The 26,653-nt window shown below is 42.2% G+C and overlaps 1 protein-coding gene across 3 annotated transcripts in view; it reads left to right on the top strand.

The window, feature by feature from the left end:
* Positions 1-26,653, top strand: part of POLRMT (RNA polymerase mitochondrial) — a 287,623-nt gene that overhangs the window by 198,927 nt on the left and 62,043 nt on the right. For all 3 annotated transcript variants that reach the window (XM_073594039.1, XM_073594038.1, XM_073594037.1), the window contains 5 exons: positions 7,256-7,378; positions 20,761-20,883; positions 20,985-21,164; positions 21,914-22,000; positions 22,890-23,003. In XM_073594039.1, coding sequence (XP_073450140.1) covers positions 7,256-7,378; positions 20,761-20,883; positions 20,985-21,164; positions 21,914-22,000; positions 22,890-23,003 — 627 coding nt within the window. The remainder of the gene's footprint in view (positions 1-7,255; positions 7,379-20,760; positions 20,884-20,984; positions 21,165-21,913; positions 22,001-22,889; positions 23,004-26,653) is intronic.

Raw genomic sequence — 26,653 nt, 5'->3', positions numbered from 1 at the left:
TCAAGAATAATGTACAAGTGAATGTGAGAGATGACATCAATAAGGGAACTAAGGAGGAGGTGGAATCCTTATGGGTAGAGCTCCAAAGGTATGAAGCTAAGGGTAAAATAATACTGGGAGTATGCTAATGGCCCCCTAACCTAAAGGGGAGGAGGGGGAGACGGACCTCCTATCACAATTTGGATTAGCAGCAAGGAAGGGAAGAGTTCTCATAATGGGGGATTTTAATTATCCAGACATAGACTGGATGGAGGGAACCACGCATTCGTCTAAGGCTTGCAAGTTCCTAAATGTCTTGCAGGACAATTTCATGGGTCAGATGGTAGATGCACCAACTAGAAACAAGGTGTTACTGATGCTACCGATTACCAACAAAACAGACCTGATCACGGATGTGGAAATACAGGCCAATTTAGGAAATGGCGATCACAGGTCAATTGGTTTCAATATAAACCACAGAAATAGGAAACACAAGGGGATCACAAAGACATTGAATTTCAAAAGAGCCAACTTCCCTAAACTATGAACCTTGCTAGAAGATATAAATTGGGATAAAATCTTAGAAACAAAGAACATGGAGGAGAGATGGGTTTGCTTTAAGAGCATATTAAATAAGGGCATTAGCCAGTGCAATAAATGTAAAAGAGCGAACAAAAGTCCTGGATGGCTTAACGCTAATCTACAAATGCATATAAAAGCAAAGGAGAAGGCCTTCAAAAAATACAAGGCTGAGGGATCATCATCTGCATTCAGACTTTACAAAGAATGCAAAAAGATATGTAAGGGTGCAATTAGGGTGGCTAAGATAGAACACGAAAGACACAAACCATAAAAAAGGGAGGACAGACCATATTGGCCCGATAAAGAATAAGGAAGGACATCTGGTTACAGAGGATGGGGAGATGGCAAAGGTACTGAATTTATTCTTATCAGTTCTCACAAGGGAATCGGGGGGGCTTCAGTAACCAAAACTGCAGTGTTTGTCCTCATGACACATCACAGGAAGCACCCTCACGGCTAACAGAGGACAGAACTGGAAATAGACTTGGGAAACTTAATATTAATAAATCACCAGGACCAGATGGCTTGCACTCGAGGGTACTTAGGGAACTCAGTCAAGTAATTGCCAGACCATTATTCCTAATTTTGACTGCCTGGAATGGTGCCAGCTGATTGGAGAAAAGCCAATGTAGCACCAATATTATAAAAAAAGGCCAAAATACATCCCTGGGAATTACAGACCAGTTAGCCTAACATCTAACATGCTCTTGGAGGGGATAAAGGACTATATACAAGATTTTAGTAATAAAAATGGTATCATTAGCAGTAATCAGCATGGATTCATGAAGAACGGTTCTTGCCAAACCAATCTATTAACCTTCTATGAGGAGGTGAGCTGCCATCTAGATAAAGGAAGGCCCGTAGATGTTGTGTATCTGAATCTTGCAAAAGCATTTGACACAGTTCCCCATAAACGTTTACTGTACAAAGTGAGGTCCATTGGCATGGACCATAAGGTGAGTACATTGATTGAAAACTGGCTACAAGGGCAAGTTTAGAGGCTGGTGATAAATGGGGAATACTCGGAATGGTCAGGGGTGGGAAGTGGGGTCCCCCAGGGTTCTGTGCTGGGACCAATCCTGTTTAATTCGTTCATAAACAACCTGGAAGGATGGGTTAAACAGCTCAATCTCAGTATTTGCGGACGACACTAAGCTAAGCAGGGCAATAACTTCTCCGCAGGATGTGGAAACCTTACAAGAAGATCTGAACAAATTAATGGGGTGGGCAACTACATGGCAAATGAGGTTTAATGTAGAAAAATGTAAAATAATACATTTCGGTGGCAAAAATATGAATGCAATCTACTCACTAGGGGATGAACCTCTGGGGGAATATAGGATGGAAAAGGACCTGGGGGTCCTAGTAGATGATAAGCTCAGCAATGGTACGCAATGCGCCAAGCTGCTGCTAACAAAGCAAACAGAATAGTGGCATGCATTAAAAAGGGGATTAACTCCAGGGATAAAGCGATAATTCTCCCACTCTACAAGACTTTGGTCCGGCCTCACCTGGAGTATGCTGTCCAGTTCTGGGCACCAGTCCTCAGGAAGGATGTACTGGAAATGGAGCGAGTACAAAGAAGGGCAACAAAGCTAATAAAGGGTCTGGAGGATATTCGTTATGAAGAAAGGTTGCGAGCAATTTACAAATACCATACTGGTGACCCCACAATAGGGATAAAAATTTTTTGTGGAAGACACGTGGCCACTCACTAAAATTAGAAGAAAAGTGGTTTAACCCTAAACTGCGTAGAGGGTTCTTTACTGTAAGGGCGGCAAGGATGTGGAATTCCCTTCCACAAGCGGTGGTTTCAGCGGAGGCATCGTTAGTTTAAAAAAACGATTAGATAAGCACCTGAACGACCGCAACATACAGGGATATACAATGTAATACTGACATATAATCACATACATAGGTTGGGCTTGTGTCTTTTTTCAACCTCATTTACTATGTAAACTATGTAAGGGTAAAGACTCCACCTAGGACACACAAAAAACTCTTATGGTTTAGTAAGGTTTAATAAAAAATGTTTAAAAAGATAAAAGATTTTGCACTCACATGTTACTGTGCAATGCCCAGCACTAATGTATCTACAGCATGTGCGGATGGATATATCGGCATTGCGGCAGCGTGCGATTCACGCCTCTTCTGGATATACCAAAAGGATGTCACATAGAGGACCTGGAAGTGAGAAGTCCGTGCTTCTACATACATTTCATCGTACTGGCATCATTAGGAAGTGACAAACTGCCATTTCCTGTTTGCTTTTATAATGCACAAAAAGATGTGATTGGTTAAACATGGAGATTGAGGACAAAAAAGGAATCTACCTCATTCCCAGATATCATCCGTCCATGCCACACACACCTGATAAACAATTGCAACTAACAATAATCGCTGTAGATTCATAAAAACTGCTAGTTAAAAATAAAACTAGTTTAAAATGACATAAATATCTAATATAACATATCCCCCATCACAAACCTAGTTTCCTAGATTGGGTATACCATGTACTCTCTGGCTCCCTCTAGTGGTGGAATAAAATACCATAGATTGGATTTCAAGTAGAAACAGTGATGGTATTACTGTACAATAGAGAGAAAAAAAAAATTTATATAAAAAGGGAATGAAGGTGGGATCTAACCCCATACAACCACATAGGGTAATGCTGCAAACCAAAAAGGAAGAAATTAGAGAAGAGATTTATCATACATGGTAGGCCCATTACATACTGGCAAATATTTGGCATTTCCACAAGCCCCCCCCCCCCTTTATTGCCCATTACGCCCCAATACATTTTAATAATCTGTGATAAAGCATTTAAGATCTATATCTAAGGTTAAACCCCCGGGGATATAGAGACTGGAGCCTATATATCCACCGGGTCTCCATTGGGGAGACTCCCTTAGTCATATCTTGACCCCTCCAATCAGGACAGACTTTGTCTATCCCCCAAAATCTAAGTAGAGAGGGGTCTGAAGTGGTTGGAGACACTGTGCTTTTTAAACCCATGATTCCATGATGGGTGAAGGCTGAATCCTTGTCCTAGTGGTGGGACCCTGCGGCCGGAAAAGCATGAGCGTCCAGCAGCATGGTGGTTCCCCAGGCTCCTGATATTTGCTGTTTTATCATCTATCAAGGCATTATCTGGAGAGGGTAGCCAGCTAAGTGCAGAACAGTTGCTTAACCATCATGCTTAGGAAGATGGCTTCCCGAAAACGAGAAGTGGGAAGCACAGCTGGGAAGAGGGCGCATGTGCACCGTCGTCGGGTCCGGAGGACTCTAGTTGTAGTCTGGCTGCATTTGCATTTCCTGATAGACCAGAGGTGGCAGGTGCATTGGAGTCACTGTATCTGTCTGGTTTTGTGGCCACTGCAAGGGCATTGACCTTTGCTTATATCAATAAGGATGACTTGGCTGTGGCTTTGGAGGGCCTGGAGGGTAAAATTGCTGGTATGATTACACCTATAGCACAGGGTGGTAATAAGTGAGAGAGAGTCCTCTTCACCAGAACCCCTCCGGTGGTAGAATAGGAGCGGGTGGATATTCATGAGGAGGTGGTAGGGATAGAACTCGAGGAGGGTCAGACAATTGAGTCTACATCTGAGGACTCTGAGCCTGAGAGGACACCCTGCCTCCTGCTCCACCATTGCCAGGTGGATCAGACAACTTTTTTTTAGGTCCTATGCCCTTAAGCAAAGGGTTAATTTTTACCTATAACAGCTCATTCCACTAGGCCTGTTTTGGGCTTTTCAGCATCAAGCATCTGGCCAAGGCCTGAACCTCTGTACAATACACTGTATAATTAGGGTAATGGGGATTTTGACATACCTGTAAATTCCTTATTTTGAAATACAGTACAGAACACAGGCACCTTCCTTGCAGCCACCCATAATTGTTTTTGTTTACATAAAAACTGATGTCTCATGAAGTGGATGGGGCTATATGAGCATGCAGTAAGGGCGACCCTAGCAAAGTTTTTTTTTTTTTTTTGCCAGTATCCAGTCACCTGAAGGTAGCCTAAATCAAAATTGAGGTCTATGAATACAAGTCCTGTATGCTTTACTGTACTCCAGGATAAGGAACTTATAGGTAGGTCAAAATTCCCATTTGACAGCTTATAATAAAAACAGTGAATAATAAAAAATTTAAACTCACGCTGAATGGTGAAAAAACAGTGAAAAAGAAAACTAAAGCAGCTGCAACACACAAAGTGCTACTCACTAGAAATGTAAAATTATGAAAATGTGGCGCTCGCAAATATTATCAAACATGTGTAACCAAGTGTAGATGAGTGCAGATGTGAATATACAAAGCAAAAAACATGTAAATAAAGTCCAGATAAATGTGCTGAATTTTCTGATGCGCAATGGGACAAAAACTTTTGAAGTGCAATGGACCACAGATGCTCCAGGACTTTTCAGGTGCAGAAACGCCACCCCCACATGTGTCCCCACTCACCAAATGGTGATGACCCCCAGCTTTGCAGTCTGGGGGTCACTTTCAGGCTTATGTGATGGTATCCAGAGAAGCTCAAGAGTGGTGTTGTGCACATCAGATCAAAGGATTTCCTGTTGGAATTTCTCAGCAGAATCACCAGGCACGAAAAAAGGATTAAAAAAATGGAACTAATAGTGAAAGGTACCGTTTGAAAAGGGATTTATTCCATATACAAATGGGTACTTACAAAATAGTTGATAAAAACAGGCATGTAAAGGCATTAGGGATGGAGCCGGATGCTGCTCACAGCGTGCGTTCCAGAAACCAGGAAGTGCGTTCCAAGGAGCAGAAAATGACGTCAGTGCCACGGGAAATACGTCAAGACGCCACATTTTCATAATTTTATAATAACAACAGAGCATTTTAATTAAAGCAGTGTATTAAAACCTTACAGTGGGGCAAAAAATGTATTTAGTCAGCCACCAATTGTGCAAGTTCTCACAGTTAAAAAGATGAGAGGTCTGTAATTGTTATTATAGGTATACCTCAACTCTGAGAGACAAAATGTGGAAACAAATCCAGACAATCACATTGTCTGATTTTTTTTTAAAGAATTTATTTGCAAATTATGGTGGAAAATAAGTATTTGGTCAATATCAAAAGTTCATCTCAATACTTTGTTATATATCCTTTGTTGGCAATGACAGAGGTCAAATGTTTTCTGTAAGTCTTCACAAGGTTGTCACACACTGTTGCTGGTATGTTGGCCCATTCCTCCATGCAGATCTCCACTAGAGCAGTGATGTTTTGGGGTTGTCGCTGGGCAACACGGACTTTCAACTCCCTCCAAAGGTTTTCTATGGGGTTGACATCTGGAGACTGGCTAGGCCACTCCAGGACCTTGAAATGCTTCTTACGAAGCCACTTCTTCGTTGCCCGGGCGGTGTGTTTGGGATCATTGTCATGCTGAAAGACCCAGCCATATTTAATCTTCAATGCCCTTGCTGATGGGAAGAGGTTTGCACTCAAAATCTCACAATACATGGCCCCATTTATTCTTTCATGTACATGGATCAGTCTTCCTGTTCCCTTTGCAGAGAAACAACCCCAAAGCATGATGTTGCCATCCCCATGCTTCACAGTAGGTATGGTGTTCTTTGGTTGCAACTCAGCATTCTCTCTCCTCCAAACACGATGAGTTGTGTTTCTACCAAACAGTTCTACTTTGGTTTCATCTGACCATATGACATTCTTCCAGTCCTCTTCTGGATCATCCAAATGCTCTCTAGCAAACCTCAGACGGCCCGGACGTGTACTGGCTTAAGCAGGGGGACATGTCTGGCACTGCAGGATCTGAGTCCCTGGCGGCGTAGTGTGTTACTGATGGTTGCCTTTGTTACATTGGTCCCAGCTCTCTGCAGGTCATTCACTAGGTCCCCCCATGTGGTTCTAGGATTTTTGCTCACCGTTCTTCTGATCATTTTGACCCCACGGGGTGAGATCTTGCGTGGAGACCTAGATCGAGGGAGATTATCAGTGGTCTTGTATGTCTTCCATTTTCTAATTATTGCTCCCACAGTTGATTTCTTCACACCAAGCTGCTTGCCTATTGCAGATTCAGTCTTCCCAGCCTGGTGCAGGTCTACAATTTTGTTTCTGGTGTCCTTCGACAGCTCTTTGGTCTTCACTATAGTGGAGTTTGGAGCGTGACTGTTTGAGGTTGTGGACAGGTGTCTTTTATACTGATAACAAGTTCAAACAGGTGCCATTAATACAGGTAATGAGTGGAGGACAGTGGAGCCTCTTAAAGAAGAAGATACAGGTCTGTGAGAGCCAGAAATCTTGCTTGTTTGTAGGCGACCAAATACTTCTTTTCCACCATAATTTGCAAATAAATTCTTTTAAAAATCAGACAATGTGATTGTCTGGATTTGTTTCCACATTTTGTCTCTCATAGTTGAGCTATACCTATGATGACAATAAAGGCCTCTCTCATCTTTTTAAGTGGGAGAACTTGCACAATTGGTGGCTGACTAAATACTTTTTTGCCCCACTGTATATGCTCCTAAAAAAAAATGTAAAAATGATTTGGTTATGCAATATAGTAATTAGAGTTCTAGCTCTATAATATATGGTCTTGCATCTAGGCATCAGTGACACAAGGATTAAACCTTTCAATGTTTATATTATTCGCTTTTCCCATTCTTTTCTTGAGTTTTTGCAGTATTGCTTACTTGCCTATTCTTCACAGGGAAGGAAATGGTGGATGGAAGCAGATGAACCCTGGCAGGCCTTGGCATGCTGCATGGAAATTGCAAAAGCTGTACGTTCCTCGGATCCTGCAAAATACATATCCCACATTCCTGTGCATCAGGTACATACATTAACTGCTAAACCTGAATTTATTACTATGTACAATTTGGAGGACTCTAGTTAATGTCTAAACAAATCTAAAGTAACCCCCAAATCTCCCTCCACCCCTAAAGCATTACCCTTTTCTTTTAGCTTGTTGCTGTAGCAAGAAACCGCTTTTATTGCTCCTTTTGACAGTGAGTGTAATTCTTGTAGGGCCAGCTGCTGTAAAGAGGAATCAGCTGGGTGCCCTAGGTCAGTGCATATTGATGAAGGCAAACCCTCCTTTTTTACTTCAGAACTATATCTTCTAAAAGCCATTTTACTACACTAAGGCTGCCATAGACGGAGCAAATTTTTTTCCTGCAACCTTCCCCCATCAACACAGACAGTGTTGACAGGGGGTATCCCTTCCGTGGAGCCATTGTGTTCTCCCGGTGTGGGAAGCCGTCCACCCCAGTAGAACACAGTGACTATTGCAACCGGCAGGCTGGTTGTACCCAAGTTGATCGATCAATCGACTTGAGTACATTCAGTCTGCCTATACATTGCCGGATCACGGCTGGTTTCTGCTGAACCGGCCAAGATTCGAACAGTCTATGGCCGGCTATAGTGTGTGGGTATGCTGTTGGGAGTCGAGAGTTGCATTGTTTTGTTGGGACTGCAAGAGATGGGGAAAGAGTTTTGCAGTCCAGAAGGGAAAAATTTTGGCAGGGCTGAGAGTACTCTTTGGGATTTCAGTGCAGCTGGGGCAGAGTTCCTGGCCTACTACAGAATGTTTTGGAGTTTGATGATGATGAGGCCTGGGACCCCTTCAAAAATGGAGTGGCACATAGGACATTGCCCTGAGCATTCACAGCTCCATCTAAAGTTTGTGTGTCTCATTACAACGAGCCTAGGCAGTGTCCCCCTCCTCCAAAGTAGCACATAAAGAAAATAATAAGAACTGTTTACTAAGCTACAAAACAACCATAAATCATCTTTAGTAGACCCTGTCATTGGCTAAATCTTTAATAATAAGCAAATTGAGTGTTATTTTAAAGTGGCTCTTAAGTCAGAAGGTTTTTTATCTTAAAGTGGTTGTAAAGTCAGAAGGTTACTTTACCCTAATGCATTCTATGCATTAAAGTGATACTAAAGGTTCCTTTTTTTTTTTTTAAATAACAAACATGTCATACTTACCTCTACTGTGCAGCTCGTTTTGCACAAAGTGGTCCCGAACCTGCTCTTCTGGGGTCCCTCGGCGGCTGTCTCGGCTCCTCCCCACATCAGATAACCCCCTGGGGGAAGCGCTCCCCCGGGGGTTACCTTGCGGGTGTCCTCCCTAGTCCAGCATTTGGCGTCTGTAGAAGCTGGATGCAGGACTTGGCCCCGCCCCCGGCAGCCACATCATTGAATTTGATTGATAGCAGCGGGAGCCAATGGCTGCGCTGCTATCAATCTATCCAATCAACAGCCGAGAACCCCCTAGCCGAGAGACGGCGCATCCCCGTGGGACAAGTTCGAGGGTTGCTGGGGGGGGGGGTGCTGGGAGCCGGTCACTGCCAGGTGTTTTTTCACCTTAATGCAGACAAGAACCATACATTTACAACCCCATTAAGATAAAAAAAAAAAAACCTTCTGTGTGCAGCAGCCCCTCTCATCAGCCCCCCTAATACTTAAAAAAAAAAAAAAAAAAAAAAAAAAAAGCGTGTAGCACCAAAAGTAAAATGAACAGCAATGAAATGTGAATAATGTGTTATAAACGCACAGCACATTGAAATAGTCAAAGACAGTGCTAAAATGAAAAAAAATGCTAAAGTGAAAAAAATAATATATAGATGTCCAATCTTGAATGAAAAGCAACAATAAAAAAACTTGTATAGTGAAAAATAGATCCAAAGACTGCTAGGTTTGACCGTGTTTGGGATCTTTGGGTTAAGGATCTCCAACTTCCAGCTGACTGAACAATGGAGGTGGGCGTTCAGACAGTCCTTCTTTCGCCTTTTGCCGTGTCTCTTTCTTCTTACCCTCTTTCTCTTTTTTTGTTCTGTTCCTTTCTTTGTCTTCACTTCCTTCTAATCCCCCCCCCACCCCCTTTTCTTGTATTCACACTTCCCTTTTCATTTAGTTGTGTTGTTTCCACTTGTGGTTGCACATTATGTATACTCACGGTCCATGCTGGCGGGTGGTGGCAAAGTATGGGTTCTAATGTTCCCCCTGCTGGGGGGTTTTCTGAGTGGGATTGCCGTTTGCTCTATGAGAACCCTTTTTCTTTTATGTTGAAATTTTAATCTATATGTCACCCCTTTGTATTGGAAATAACTGGTGGTATAATATGTGATTTCTCTCTTATACCTGTTTTTAATGTTTTGAGAAGCTCCACCTGCGTTGTGGACCCTAATTTTGAAAACATTTTGAATAAAAATATTGAAACAAAAAATATAGATTTAAATGCACAGTCCCATGATCGGATCAGCAATATAAACTTATTGATAAAAGCACAAAGTTCAGTGCAAAGATGTGCACAAAAAATTGGTGGTGACTTGAAAAAGTGAAAAGGTGATCCGGTACAGTGCTCCAGAATCATTCACCGCACCTCTGTGAAGTGGACACTCACCGGAAAAAGCTGGCTGCCATTACAGCAGCAAACACGCACTCATTGTAGAGCCACCATTTGTTGTGGGGAAGGCTATTCAGCAACTCTTACCATCTAGATCAGGGATCCTCAAATTACGGCCCTCCAGCTGTTATGGAACTACACATCCCATGAGGCATTGTAAAACACTGACATTCAGACATGACTAGGGATGATGGGAATTGTAGTCCCTGAACAACTGGAGGGCCATAGTTTGAAGACCCCTGATCTAGATGTAGCTGTGGTAAATAAAGCTCACCGGGAGCCAAATGAAGTCTCCATAGTGTAGTATTTATTGGATATGTATGTTAAAAGCCAAAATAAAATAAACCATAAAAACATATGACAATGGGTGCCACTGTCGACCCGGTATCGGACAGTGGCCTGACGTCAGCACTAGTGTCTCCTACCAGACACGTTTCGTCCAGTAGGATGTTATCAAGGGGTCCTCTAGTGTCAGATGTCAAACTAGTTTATATAGCCTCAACACTGCTCAAATCACGGTGTCTCCTTAGAGAAATTGCAAACAGAAAGTAATCCTTCGGCCATTTTGCCGGTGAAAATCATGTAATGGACTGCATACTAACACATTATGGTAGACATACTTGTCAGCAGAGCCCCCAGCGCTGCTCAGTCTCTGCTCTGGGAGCTTCTCTCTTCAGCCGGTTTTCCTTCTGGGTTCGCGCTGCCTGACCGTTTGAATGGCCCTACCATGATGACGTCACTCTTGCACATGCCTGTGGGCGTGACGATCACAGCACGGAGCTCTCTGCATTGACGGCACACTCAACGTGCCCTAAATGCAGAGTGAACTGCACATGCATTGTGACGTAATTGCCTCCTGTCTGTGTGAATAGCAAGCTTAGGAGATATTCACTGTACCTACAGGTAAGCCGCCTTATAAGCTAACCTGTGGAAAGTCAGAAATTTCACTTTACTACCACTTTAAGTCTCATTTTTCAAAATCTACATTCAAATCATAAAAACTGATGTGAAGCTATGTTAATAACAATTTAGTTGAGGATATTTAACACCTTGCGAGTAGTCTGGTACTAAACACAGCTTAAGCCAGCCATAGATGGGGAGATTTTCTTTCCTGTAACCACAGTAAGTGTTGATGGGTGACTCCCTCCCACAGAGTCATTGTCTCCTCCCGGCGGGACACAGTGATTACTGCGTCCCGGTGGGACACAGTGATTACTGCTAGCGACTATAATAGCCAGTAGCAATAATTGCATGTAAAATCCGACAGTCTGGTTGTACCCAAGTTGATCGATTGATCGACTTGGGTACATTCAGCCTGCCCATACATGGTTCATATCTCAGCTGGTCTCTCCTGGCTGACTTAAGCTATCATTTACAGGAGGCAGAATAGACACCTTCCACCCCCTGTATGATCTGGACCTTTGAGGTTTATAAATCTTAGTATCAATGAAATCACAATTGTACACTGTACAATATTATGTGGATGGTCAAATTGGAGCTTGCGGTACAATAAAAACATGACCACATTTAGAAAACTGACTGCATTAGAGAGCTTGCTTAATTTTTTAAAACATTTCATCACTCCTACCTCCCACACCATAACCCTTGTGCTTGGGTGAGGTGGATGGCTCAGTGACTCCCTCCAGAAAGTCCACAAAAAGCTGTTGCAACTGCGGGTTGGGAGCTCTCCAATAGGCCAACTGTTCTGATACACTAAATTGAACTTATCTGCCTGAACCCAAAGACCAGAAAAGTACCTGCTCTTATTCACATACATTTTTTCTGCTGTTCCTGTCTTTTGTAATATAAAATATATAAAATTTTCTGTAAATATTTTGCTTGCACCAGCTTTTTTTTTATTAAACAATGTTCTTAAATCCTTAGCTATTTTTTTTAAAATAAAATAATTAACATTTTATACTTACCAGTCCCTTGGGGTCCCCATCTGGTTCTGTTCGCTCCACCTCTCCTGGGTGTGCAAGCCATGTGTCATGGGGAGGACACGTGTGCAAACACGATACCGAGCCAAGCTATGTGCATCACACACAGCGTGGTTGCCCCCCCCCCCCCCCGCTTCCTCCTCACAGCAATTAACTGACAGCAGCAGGAGCCAGTGGAGTCTGCTGCTACTTGAAACTCCTGTGAAAAGAGGAAGAGGATAGGGAAGAGATGCAGCCGGTAGAGGTGCACTGAATGTAAATTCGGTGCTGAAAGTGAAAATGCAGGATGCACTTTACCAAAGACCGAAAATTACATTTTTTTTTTTAAATGCAGTGAGGCAAAAAAGTATTTAGTCAGCCACCAATTGTGCAAGTTCTCCCACTTAAAAAGATGAGAGAGGCCTGTAATTATCTATCATCATAGGTATACCTCAACTATGAGAGACAAAATGTGGAAACAAATCCAGACAATCACATTGTCTGATTTTTGAAAGAATTTATTTGCAAATTATGATGGAAAATAAGTATTTGGTCACCTACAAACAAGCAAGGTTTCTGGCTCTCACAGACCTGTATCTTCTTCTTTAAGAGGCTCATCTGTCCTCCACTCATTACCTGTATTAATGGCACCTGTTTGAACTTGTTATCAGTATAAAAGACACCTGTCCACAACCTCAAACAGTCACACTCCAAACTCCACACTCCACTATGGTGAAGACCAAAGAGCTGTCGAAGGACGCCAGAAACAAAATTGTAGACCTGCACCAGGCTGGGAAGACTGAATCTGCAATAGGCAAGCAGCTTGGTGTGAAGAAATCAACGGTGGGAGCAATAATTAGAAAATGGAAAACATACAAGACTACTGATAATCTCCATCTATCTGAGTCTCCATGCAAGATCTCACCCCGTGGGGTCAAAATGATCACAAGAACGGTGAGCAAAAATCCCAGAACCACACGGGGGGACCTAGTGAATGACCTGCAGAGAGCTGGGACCAATGTAAAAAAGGCTACCATCAGTAACACACTACGCCGCCAGGCACTCAGATCCTGCAGTGCCAGACGTGTCCCCCTGCTTAAGCCAGTACATGTTCGGGCCCGTCGGAGGTTTGCTAGAGAGCATTTGGATGATCCAGAAGAGGATTGGGAGAATGTCATATGGTCAGATGAAACCAAAGTAGAACTGTTTGGTAGAAACACAACTCATCGTGTTTGGAGGAGAGAGAATGCTGAGTTGCAACCAAAAAACACCCTACCTACTGTGAAGCATGGGGGTGGCAACATCTGTTTCTCTGCAAAGGGAACAGGACAGCTGATCAGTGTACATGAAAGAATGAATGGGGTCATGTATCATGAGATTTTGAGTGCAAACCTCCTCCCATCAGCAAGGGCATTGAAGATGAAACGTGGCTGGGTCTTTCAGCATGACAATGTTCCCAAACACACCGCCCGGGCAATGAAGGAGTGGCTTTGTAAGAAGCATTTCAAGGTCCTGGAGTGGCCTAGCCAGTCTCCTGATCTCAACCCCATAGAAAACCTTTGGAGGGAGTTGAAAGTCCGTGTTGCCCAGCGACAGCCCCAAAACATCACTGCTCTAGAGGAGATCTGCATGGAGGAATGGGCCAACATACTAGCAACAGTGTGTGACAACCTTTTGAAGACTTACAGAAAACGTTTGACCTCTGTCATTGCCAACAAAGGATATATAACAAAGTATTGAGATGAACTTTTGATATTGACCAAATACTTATTTTCCACCATAATTTGCAAATAAATTATTTCAAAAATCAGACAATGTGATTGTCTGGATTTGTTTCCACATTTTTGTCTCTCATAGTTGAGGTATACCTATGATGACAATTACAGGCGCCTCTCATCTTTTTTAAGTGGGAGAACTTATACAATTGGTGGCTGACTAAATACTTTTTTGCCCCACTGTACATATTTTTTATTTATAATTGTATTGTATTCAAATTTTAAGTAATATCATGAATTTAAAAGAATATGAATTTATTGACGGCCATTATCTGCACCTTTAGCGCAAGAAAAATGCATCCTTTTAAATTCTATACATGTCTTCACACTGGTCCATTGTGCTTCATTGTGGTGTTAAAAATCTTGCTTGCTGCATTTTTGGTCAGTTAACCACTTCAGCCCCAGAAGGATTTACCCCTTCCTGACCAGAGCACTTTTTGCGATTTGGCACTGTGTCATTTTAACTGACAATTGCACAGTCGTTCAACGTTGTACCCAAACAAAATTGACGTCCTTTTTTTTTCTTCCCACAAATAGAGCTTTCTTTTGGTGGTATTTGATCACTTCTGCGGTTTTATTTTTTGCATTACACACAAAAAAAGAGCGAGAATTTTGAAAAAAACAGTTTTTTTTTTTTTTACTTTTTGCTATAATATCCCCCAAAAATATATAAATAAACAATTTTTTTCCTCAGTTTAGGCCGAATTTTGACACTATTTTGGGACCATTGTCATTTATACAGCGATCAGTGCTATAAAAATGCATTGATTACTGTGTAACTGACACTGGCAGTGAAGGGTTTAACCACTAGGGGATGATGAAGGGGTTAAGTGTGTTCTAGGGAGTGATTCTAACCGTGGGGGGGAGAGGCTACAACACACATGACAGCGATCACTGCTCTCGATGACAGAGAGCAGTGATCTCTGTCCTGTCACTAGGCAGAACGGGGAAATGCATTGTTTACAAAAGCATCTCCCTGTTCTACCTTTCCGTGACAGGTTTGAGGGCATCGAGTCCGCGGGACCCATGGTCACGGAGAACATGGTGGGCGAGCGCGCCCGCAGCGCCGCTTCTTAAAGGGGACGTACCTGTACGCCCTTTTGCCCACCAGCACCATTCTGCCGACGTATAACGGTGTGCGCTGGTCGGGAAGCAGTTAAAAAAACGTGCCATAAACACACCTCCCTGTTGAAATGTATTGAAAATGCATCAATAACGTACCTGTGTTACTTTTTTTTTGCTTTTTTTGAGTCGCATGACCTATGAAAAACCCACCATAAGCATAGTAAAATTGCAGCAAATTCGTATGCATTTTCGGTGCCATTATCGGCACCTTTTTCCTTATCGGCAAAATACAGAAAACACTATTTTCGGGCACTGAAATTTTGGTGCATCTTTAGCAGCCGGGCACAAGGCTGGACTGGACTTAGGTAAGTGTTTAGGGAAGGGGGGGTTACACAAGTGGTGAAACGTTTTTTACCTTCATGCAGGGAATGCAGTAAGGTAAAAAAAAAAGGTTTTAACTTTAGAACCACTTTAAGCTTTATTTCCAGATGCTCTAAATAATAATGAAAAGAATCACAGCTTTTTTAAGAAGTAATTACAAAGATCTTTAATTATCCTGTTTGCAGTTTCATTGTGCATTTCTGACATTTATTAAAAGTCAGGATTGTTAATGTAGGTATTTTGCTAAGCATGGGTTAACTGCATAGTCATCCAACCCAAGGAGCACGCTGGATTTTCACCAGGATCACGATAAAACGTGGGAGATTAGCTGCATAGATTTTTTATTTGCCCAGACATATACTATACCAGCTTTTGCATATAGTTACATAGTAGGTGAGGTTGAAAAAAAGACACAAGTCTATCAAATCCAATCTATGTGTATGATTATATGTCAGTATTACATTGTATATCCCTGTATGTTGTGGTCGTTCAGGTGCTTATCTAATAGTTTTTTGAAACTATCGATGCTCCCCGCTGATACAACTGCCTGTGGAAGGGAATACCACATCCTTGCCGCTCTTACAGTAAAGAACCCTCTACGTAGTTTAATGTTAAACCTCTTTTCTTCTAATTTTAATGAGTGGCCATGTGTCTTGTTTTATCCCTATTGTGGGGTCACCAGTACAGTATTTGTAAATTGAAATCATATCCCCTCTCAAATGTCTCTTCTCCAGAGAGAATAAGTTCAGTGCTCGCAACCTTTCCTCATAACTAATATCCTCCAGACCCTTTATTAGCTTTGTTGCCCTTCTATGTACTCGCTCCATTTCCAGTACATCCTTCCTGAGGACTGGTGTCCAGAACTGGACACCATACTCTAGATGCAGCCAGACCAGAGTCTTGTAGAGCAGGAGAATTATTGTTTGATCTCTGACGTTAAACCCCTTTTTAATGCATGCCAATATTGTTTGCTTTGTTAGCAGCAGCTTGGCATTGCATGCTATTGCTGAGCCTATCATCTACTAGAACCCCCCAGGTCCTTTTCCATCCTCATGTATGTATGTAACTGGATTATATAGTAACCCTGAAATGTGGTTTGCTCTTCTTGGTGCTGGATTCTTTCATTTTGTAGTCAGACATAAAGCAAGAGGGCCAAGAAGTGTGTGAGGGTCAGAAAACCCAGCCTTTAATAACATTTGGATTGTAAGCTCTTTTATACTTTCATTACACATTTCTCAGTTTACATTTATGTTCGCTCTTTAGTGGCTTGTAATAAAAATTTCACCAATATGGGAGGTTGGTAATGTTTCAAGACATAGATCTGCTATAGTAAATTAGTGTCCTTTATTGCTTCTGTGTATCCACATTACATTGGCAGGATCGGATGAAATGTAACTCCTTCTGATGTTGCTAGTGCCACTTAATTGCAGGTGATCAGTACCTGTCCAACTGTGCTCATGCTGTATTAGCCAGAATTTTGTGTCTTTTTTTGTTTTTTGCAAATTCTTTATTTCTAGAAACAAGGATGGCATTTCATCACATTTACATGGTAGATGAATGAGAGAGACAAAATGTTATGTACACCGCAGGACCATAAGTCATGTAAAATAGTTCATATTAAGCACACTAATGCATTGCATGTTCCCGCCTGGTAATAGAACTGCACTAAACAGATCATGTTTCTAGAAGACCTTTCTAAAACACTGGTAATGCAAATACCATCCCTGCACAATTTTCTTTTAGTTAAACCAATAGAAAATTAAAAATATAAGACAAAAGGTTAAAAAAGGGTAAGGTAAGTGTTGTGGAAAAGGGAGTAACAGGAAGGCAAGTAAGATTTTGGAGCAGCAGGGAAAAAAATAGAAATAAATTTAATTAGGGCAAAGGGTCTAGTTGTGGAGTGCCAGATGGCCCTGGGGGTGGGGTACCTGTGATAAGTCAGGTGTAAGGGAAGCTCAACCATTTGAATCTCCCTGTATTCTTAGAAGCATGTAAATTATGAAACCCATTTTTGTCAGTGTTGGGGGGGGCTGTCAGGTTTTTCATAAATCTGATTTTATTAATTTTTAAAAACTATAAGCTGAGACATGGGCTGAATTCCTGTCTCCAGGGTGGGAATTCATATGCTGGCTGCATTTAGAAGGTATATCTAGAAAGAGAAGAAAGAGGGAGAAGGTAAGCAGGTGGCTCATTACTCTACATCTATCAGTTTTTGGGTATGGTCGTGCACCCCTCACCAAAGCCCATGGAGTTTGTCATTGGACCAAAATATATGTAGCAAGGTTCCCTCGGCATCTTTGCAGTAAGGATTTTATATTCAGATTGCTAAAATTTGCTGGCAATAGATGAACAGAGAGAAAAATACAGCATGTCTTCTTTGTTCAGGTGTAAGGGAGATGTTGATATCCTTTTTCCATTTCACTAGAAATGGGAGTGAAGGACTCTTTTATGGTATATTGAGAAGTTCATAGCAAGGGGTACCAAATATCCCAATGAACAGCTGTCAGAGCACAATCGTTCAAAAGGAGTCAGCATGGCAGGTTTGTGCCTTCTAGAAAGTAGTGCCAACAGGAAGCGTAATACTTGAGCAGGTCTCCAATCATTTTTTGGTGGGTCTAGCATGGCTTTATGTTTTTAATTGGTTTAATATTGATGGACATAAAGTTCTTGAGGTGGTATTGGTTAGTGGTCACCAATTCAAAAAAGCGTTTGTCTGCTAGACCTAGTGTAAAGGCAGAGTTTCTGATTACAGGTGTCATACAATGAAGTACATAGATGGATAGAGTATGGATTCAAGACTTTTAGCTTCCAGCTATGGAATACAAGAAAGGGATATAACTATGTTTTTAAGGGAATCCATTGTTTGTATGATGAGTTTCTGCACCACTCCATAATAGTCAGCAGTTTATTTTAATGCTTTCTGGTGTTTTTCACTATGATTTTACCAGGTATCTCTTTTTTGTATAGAATACCAAAGTAGATGTCTGTTCTGCTGAGATTTCCCTTCACTTCGTGTCCTGTAGACGCAACTAAAAATAGGATTTTCCTTTCTTGGGAGTGTTTGTCCCAACTGGATGTTTTTACTTCTCTTGCTCTGTTGACAACCTAAAATTTTGGATTGTCCCTTAGTGACAATGACCAAAAGGACAAGCAGATTTCGGGAAAAAAAATGTGAATGTCTAACCTCAATACCCACTCCATCCAAAACTAAAGAAAAAAGAAATGGCCTTTTAAATACACCTTATTTGGGATTGCAGGCAGTTTAACACTCTTTTAGCAAGACAAAGATGTCTTATTATTATTATACTGGATTTATGTAGCGCCAACAGTTTACGCAGCGCTTTGATTGGGAGTCAGTTTAGGGATTGGAGTAGAGGGTTTGGCAGACACTGAGGGGTTGGTAAGGTGGATAAGTCTGGCAGCAGCATTCATGATAGACTGAAGAGGGGATAGCCTATGGAGAGGTAGGCCAATGAGAAGGGAGTTGCAATAGTCAAGGCGAGAGATAACAAGGGAGTGAATGAGGAGCTTGGTGGTTTCATTTGTAAAAACGGGTGAATTTTAAAGATGTTATGGAGGTGAATTCTACAAACTTTTGACAACGATTGGATTTGAGGATAAAAATGACAAGTCAGAGTCTAGGATTACACCTAGTACCTTGGCGTGAGGGGAGGGACTGATGGTTGCATTGTTGATTTTGATGGAAAAGTCATGGAGGGGGGGCACGGGCGGGGGGGAATATTAATAGCTCAGTTTTAGAGAGATTTAGTTTAAGGAAGTGGTGGCGACATCCATGCTGATATGTCAGTAAGTAAGTTAGTAATGCGAGAGGAGACTGAAGGAGTGAGGTGAGGAGTAGACAGATAGATTTGGGTGTCATCAGCATATAAGTGGTATTGGAAGCCGTGGGCGGTTATTAAGTGACCAAGGGAGGAGGTGTAGATAGAGAAGAGAAGGGGTCCAAGAACAGAACCTTGGGGGACCCCCACAGAAAGGGGCAATGGAGAGGAGGAGACAGAGTTGTAGGTGACACTGAAGGAACGCTGTGATAAATAGGCAGAGAACCAGGATAGAGCAGAATCTCGGAGGCCAAGGGAATGTAGTTTATTGAGAAGGAGCAGGTGGTCAACAGTATCAAAGGCCGCAGAGAGGTCAAGTAGTAGGAGTATGGAGTACTGGCTGTTGGTTTTAGCAGTTAGTAAATTGTTAGTGAGTTTTAGTAAGGCAGTTTCTGTGGAGTGCTGCGAGCGAAAGCCAGACTGCAAGGGGTCAAGAAGGTTATTTTCACTGAGGTAGGAGCTAAGACGGTTATAGACTAAGCGTTCTAGAAGTTCAGAGGTGAATGAGAACAACGAGATGGGTCTTAAGTTGTTCAGGTTGGTAGGATCCAGTGAGGGCTTTTTAAGAATGGGAGTGATCTGCGCATGTTTTAGAGGGGAGGGAGAGATTGAAGATGTGGGTGGGGGAGCATAGGATAGAAGAAGAGGGTGACCGTAGTAGTTGTGAGGGAACAGGATCCAAGGGACAATTGGTTAGGTGGGCATCCGAGAAAAGTTTTGTAACCTCTTCAGTAGTAGCCAATTCAAAAGAGGAGAGTGTTGAATGTGCTGCTAGGCAAGGTATGTTGGCTGGGGAAGATGTACGCACAGTGGAGGTGTCCTCACGAATTGCATCAATCTTGTCTTTGAAGTGTTTGGCAGTCTCTTGGTCAGTGAGTGAGTTAGTGGATAGAGGGGGTGGGGGACGAAGCAGAGAGATAAAGGTTGAGAAGAGCCGACGGGAACTGGATGACAAGAAATTAATAAGAGACAATGTATGCTTGTTTGGCAGCATGGAGGCAGGAATTGTATTTTAGAAGGGCAGATTTATATAGGGTGAAGTCTTGCAGGCATTTGGTTTTACGCCACAGTCGTTCAAGAGCACGGCAATGTCTCTTGAGATTTCTAGTGTTGTCAGTTTGCCAGGGTTGTAACTGTCGGGGCCTGATTCTGCATGTGGTTAGAGGAACAAGTGCATCTAGTGATGATGAGAGTGAACTGTTGTAGACAGAGGTGGCCAGGTCAGGACAGGACAGGGGAGAGATTATGTCATATAGGTGGTCAGTAGCAGAATAGAGAAGAGAAGGCTTAAAGTGGCGAAGGTTTCTACAAGTAATTGTTTGCTGCTTGGAGGGAAGGGTGGTTGGAGGCAAGGATACAGTGAAAGTAATGAGGTTGTGATCAGAGAGAGGAAAGGGGTTGTTGGTGAGGTTGCCAGGGTTGCAGAGATGGGAGAATACAAGGTCAAGGGTATTACCATTGGAGTGAGTGGAAGTATGTGTCCATTGGGTTAGGTCAAAAGATAAGGTTAAGTCGAGAAGTTTAACTGTAGTTGAGCTGTTAACATTGACAGGAATGTTGAAGTCGCCAATAATAATGATGGGTATTTCAGAGGCGAGAAAGTAGGGTAGCCAGGCAGCAAAGTCATCAAGAAAGCGCGATACCGGTCCTGGAGGCCGATAAATTGCTGCAATCCTCAGAGAAGTGGGAGAAAACAGACGAATACAGTGCATCTCGAAAGAAGAGAGGGATAGAGAGGGAGGGACAGGAAGGACTTGGAAGGTGCTTTGTGGGGATAGAAGGAAGCCAACGTGTTATTTATTTAAATATATTTTTCTTTCCAGGATGGTTCATGTAATGGACTCCAGCATTATGCTGCTCTTGGAAGGGATGAAATTGGGGCAAAATCTGTAAACCTGATGCCATGCGATACACCCCAAGATGTTTACAGTGAGGTCGCTCATCAGGTGAGACACCTACAATTGTAATCTTATTACAAAGGGCTTGCTGTGTTAGCAATTCTAGTGTGAGTATGAGTATGCCTTGTTGTCCATTGTATTGCCCCCAGGTGGAGGAATTCCGCAAAAGGGATGCCAAGAAAGGAATTAAGGTCGCACAGGTTCTAGAAGGTTTTATTGGCCGTAAAGTGGTAAAACAGACCGTTATGACCGTAGTCTATGGTGTAACTAAATATGGCGGGCGTCTCCAGATTGAAAAAAGACTCCGTGAGATGGACTCTTTTCCTCAGGTGATTTAGTTGCATACATTCAAAAACGTACCATTTATTTTTCTTTGTAACATTAACTTGATTGTAAATGATAACTTTGTAAAGAAACCCATTCAGTTTTAAATAGAAAATAGAAATGAATGGCAAAACATTTGTGTATAGATATAAAAAGGGAAAAAAGTATGTATGTATGTGTATATATATATATATATATATATATATATTTTATTTTATGTTTATTTTTTTAAAGTGATCACATTCTCTCTGTTCCCTCTGTTCTCAGCTCATAAAAGCTGGGGGAGGAGAAGCAGCAGCGCACTGCTTTTCCCAGTGAGAGGCTGTGCAGGGGGGGGGGGGGGTGTCGGGACAAAATCTGATCATTGGAAGAGAGCAGGCTGAGTTCCCAGCATAGCTAGAGAACTAACCATGCTGTGTTCTCCTGTTTAGTGTGGTCAGTTTTTAATAGGAAAGCCCTTAGAGGAACTGGCAGGCACACCAGGGATTTCACACAAAGGAAGCAATACAAAAAGAACGGGATACTTTTTTATACAAGTACATGGTACATCAGAAATATGAAATATTGGGTTTACATATTCTTCAATAGTGGAAGGATTTCTGTAGCTTTCTTTTCACTACACTGAATTTTGTGAACAATGTATGGTAATTTGTTCTTAATGGATTGTTATGTGAGGAAACATTTGATTTGAAATGACTCCTTGAAGTTTTCATACTCTTGGTCTCTTGTGTGCGTTTCTTCTTTCTCTTCACAGGAATATGTCTGGGATGCCTCTCATTATCTGGTCCAGCAAGTCTTCAGCAGTTTGAAAGAGATGTTTTCTGGCACAAGAGAGATTCAGGTAAATCTAGTTTATTTAATATTGTTCATGTATGTTAATATTGTGCTTCCCCAATCTGCCTTTCTTCAGAGCTTAATTTGTTTTCCTGATGTTTTTATATAGTTTAGAAGAAATTGCTAATTTGTTATACATTTTAAATGAGTAACCCCTTCTTTTCAATCCTTTAAAACTGAATTTCAGGTAGTCACAAATGCGGCCTTCTAGTAATTAATACATCACTAAATGTATACTAATAATATACAGCAGTGTGAATTTGACTTGGTTTTAGGTTCTTGCAATTGACTGCACAGTAGAGCTTAGACTGGGAGAGGGAGAAGCAAAACAAGGAACTAGTAATGGGATACAGTGCTTATATGCTGCTCCTCTTTTCACTGTCCATATATAGAATGAGAGGAGACCTGTAAGTGTTACCTAACTGCATATCCTGCCAGAGTAATCTCAGAACTATATGGACAGAAATATTAATGCTTTGGCACGTAAAAGTACTCGTTTACAATGGCAAAAAAAGTTTATTTTTCTGCATAAATTTTCCGTAAAATGTCACAATGACAAATACAGTGTGCCTAAGCTTATAAGAAACAAAAAATTCAGATTGATTGTGGCTTTATTGAACACACACAAATAAACATTCACAGTGCTGGAGGAAAAAAGCAAAGCCTGGTACAGTTTTTTCATTCAACCAAGGGGGCTAAACAACCCCCCCCCCCCCCCCAGCCCTTTTTTCAAGTGCAGATTTGTTACAAAGCAATCTTTTTAAATTGGGTTTTCACCATTCAACACTTGTATTTTTTGGGACAATACCTCTTCATCTGCAGAAACGGCTAAATACTTTTATCTCTAGTTCAGGCAGTTTTTTTGCCTTACACTAAAATATTTTTCTTGTGCTTAGCACTGGCTAACAGAAAGTGCCCGTAGGATCTCAAAATCTGGAGCCACTGTGCAGTGGGTGACGCCCTTGGGACTACCCATAATTCAGCCATATCATCGGACGAAGAGTGTTGCGGTAAGAATATTTTGAATTTTATATATATACTTACACACACTAACTTAATCAAGCATTTACATATTCGTAACGATGCAAACAGAATTTATGTGATTTTGATGTCTTGAGCAACTATTTGTTGACTTTAATTTAACTGGACCTTGCTGTGTTTACTTTTTCACTTGTATTGCTTATATAGACAGTTGTACATATCTTTTTTTTTTTTTTTTTTTTTTTTTAGGCCTCATGCACACAGGGTGTTAGAAAAACAAGCTGCAAAACCACTACCGATGCAAGGAAAAAGCAGCTGTAAAAACACTCTTTTAGTAGCTGTTTGCATTGGCGTTAATGCGCGTTTAGCTATGTTAGCTTTTAGCAGAGTTTCTCTGCCTCTATTCAAAATCAATGGTTCCCTATGAGAGCCTTCTTAACTGATCCGACTTTCAGCTCATTGATTTGAATAGAAATCGCATCCAAGTTGGATCATGATGATCCGACTTGTGGTGCGACTTGTGCTCTGAGGATCTTGAAGGGAAACCCCACGCCAAGATGAAAAAAAAATGGTGTGGGGTCCCAGCCAAGATCCATACCAGGCCTTTTGAGTCTGGTATGGGTCTTGAAAGGGAACCCTACGCCAAAATGCACAAAAAAAAAAACGGTGTACGGTCCCCCTTCCCCGAAACCAAACCAGACCCTTTGGTCTGGTATAGATTTTGAGGAAAACCTCCCCACGCTACTAAAAAAAAAAACAAAAAAAAAACTGCGTGGGGTCCCCCCCAAAATCCATACCAGACCCTTATCCGAGCATGCAGCCCAGCAGGTCAAGAAAGAGGGGGAACAAGCCAGCGCCCCCTCCATGGACCATACCAGGCCACACACTCTTAAAGCTTAGTTCCACCCAAAAATGGAACTTCCGCTTCAAGTACTCCTCGCCCCTGACATGCCACAATTGGGGGGGGGGGGGAGTGTGTATTTTCTTTAGTGTGACTTCCTGTCCCAATTACTCCTTCCTCTTCTTGGCCGCCTAGGTGACGCTTCCCCTCTCCCTAGGCAGCCTCTCCCTGCCAGCGATCTTCTGGGACACGTCACAGGTCCCAGAAGATTGCCTGGCCAATAGCAGAGCACAGCATGACTCACGCATTCGCAGTGCGCGCCCGACTGTGAAGCCGTAAGCTGTCACTACTGTTGCTATGACCGCGTAGCTGCTGACTATTAATAAATGAAAAAAACGGGTGGAACTCCGCTTTAACATGGGGAGGTGAGTGCTTTCAGGCAGGGGGGCTCTGCACCCCCCCCCCCCCCAAAAGCACCTTGTCCCCATGCTGATGGGGACAAGGGCCTCTTCCCCACAACACTGTGTGGTGGTTGTGGGGGTCTGCGGGCAGGGGGGCTTGTCAGAATCTGGAAACCCCCTTTAAGAAGGGGGCCCCCATATGCCAGCCCCCCACCCTGTGTGAAGGAGTATGGGGTATGTTGTACCCCTACTAATTCACCCAAAAAAGTATAAAAAATTAAAACAGTATACAGGTCCTTTATTAAAGTAGCTTTAACGTTTCTTCTCCCTCCTCCGCTGAGGTCCTCTCCCTCCGGTTCTTCTCCCTCCCCCGCTAATGTCTTCTCCCTCTGGTTCTTCTCCCTCTACTGCCTTTTTCTTCTGGTTCTTCTGCCTCCGGTTCTTCCTCCTGATGCTAGCTCCCACTGTTGTGTTAGCTCCGGCGTGTGCCATTACTTATATAGCCATGGGGCGTGTCCATCCTGTGACGTCATCTGCAGACCCCTTCACCGCCCAGTGCTAGCAGCGGGAGTTAGCGTCGGGAGAAGACACGTTGGAGCTACTTTAATAAAGGACTTGGTCAAAAACATGTGTACATAGTTAGGTTGAATAAAGACCATCTAGTTCAACCATAAAAATGAATAAATAAAAATTACATACAATCCCTTATAACCAATCTTATACCCACAGTTGATCCAGAGGAAGGCGAAAAACCCTAGCAAAGCATGATCCAATTTGCTACAGCAGGGGAAAAAATCCTTCCTGATCTCCTGAGGGGCAATCGTATTTTCCCTGGATCAACTTTACCTATAAATGTTAGTACCCAATTATATTATGTACATTTTGGAAAGAATCCAGGCTTTTCTTAAAGCAATCTACTGAGCTGGCCAAAACAGCCTCTGGAGGGAGTCTATTCCATATTTTCACAGCTCTTAACTGTGAGGAAGTTAAACTAACAGGTCTACAGTTACTTGGTAAAGACTTTGTTCCCTTTTTAAATATAGGCACCACATTGTCCCTATGCCAACCCAGTGGTACTATTCCAGGAATGAAGCCAAGATTCAGCAATACTGATTACATAATAGCTCTGTTCGTGCACCAGAGCTTCCAACTCACCTATTTTGCTTGGCAGACTTCTGGCATTGGTGAACAAACACTTTAATGCATTATTACATTTTGCTCTGTTTTTTTGCATATCTTTTTTAGTAGTACAAATAGCACTATAATTTTCAATGGTTGTTTGCAACATGGGAACCCTCTTGTCACCTGCCATAACCCTCCCCATCTATCCCTATACTGTACTGTCTTTATTTTTGATACTTTTTTGGGTGAACGAGTAGGTGTACAATGTACCCCCATACTCATTCACATAAGGTGGGGGGCCGGGATCTGGGCCCTCCCCCTTTCCTGACCTGCCAGGCTGCATGCTCGGATAAGGGTCTGGTATGGATTTTGGGGGGACCTAGATCTTGGAACTGGTGGAAATCATTTTTTTTTTTTTTTTTTTTTTTTTCATTTTGGCACGGGGTTCCCCTTCAAGATCCTCCAGAGCACAAGTCACACCACAAGTCGGATCATAATGATCCGACTTTGATGCGACTTCTATTCAAATCAATGGGCTCTCATAGGGAATCATTGATTTTGACATGTCAACGTTTTTACTGCTGTAATGCTGGTCCTCAGAACGCGCTGGCCCTGGGTTTTTTTTTTTTTGTTTTGCAGCTTAACGCCTATGCCACTTACAGCTACTAAAAGCCTATGTGTGCATGAGGCCATAGAATAACATAAAGAGACGTTTTTAAACTGCACAAAAAAAACATCTGACGCTGGTAAAAGAAGCTGTAAAAACGACTGTGTGCATGAGGCCTTAAACCTATTTGAGCTTAAACATTTGCACACAATATAGAAGTAAATGACTATAAAACAATAACAATGAATATGTGAAGTCATCCGGATACAGATATGCAAAATAAAAACAATGATTGTCTCTCCTGTAAGTTTTTCTTTCATACATGCATTATATGAATTAAAGGATAAGTTCACCTTTGAGAACATGTTACATGTTCCACCCATTATTAGGGTGGAACATGTAACATGTTCCCACTGCTGCAGCTGCTATCCGCTGCTCTCTCTCCCTGTGACAGCAGTAGGGGGAGAAGTTCTGAAAACAGCATGGACGTGCGGGGCTCCGCCCACACGACTTTGTCATTCATTCACACAGCTCTGTGTATGAATGAACTACAAGCCCCTACATCCTTTGCGGCTGTCGGCTTGTAGTTCTCAATGAACTACCACGGTGCTGTTGAGCGCTGTGGTAATTAATTGAGTCTTCCTGTCAGCGTGAATCTGCCTAGCTGTACGTGGAAGACAGATCACACTAACAGTCTGCAGGAGACCT

This window comes from Aquarana catesbeiana, linkage group LG01 (assembly GCF_042186555.1).
Source record: "Aquarana catesbeiana isolate 2022-GZ linkage group LG01, ASM4218655v1, whole genome shotgun sequence".
NCBI classification, from domain to species: Eukaryota; Metazoa; Chordata; class Amphibia; order Anura; family Ranidae; genus Aquarana; species Aquarana catesbeiana.
Note: the sequence above shows the minus strand (reverse complement) of the source record. Positions and strands in the feature narration are given on the sequence as shown.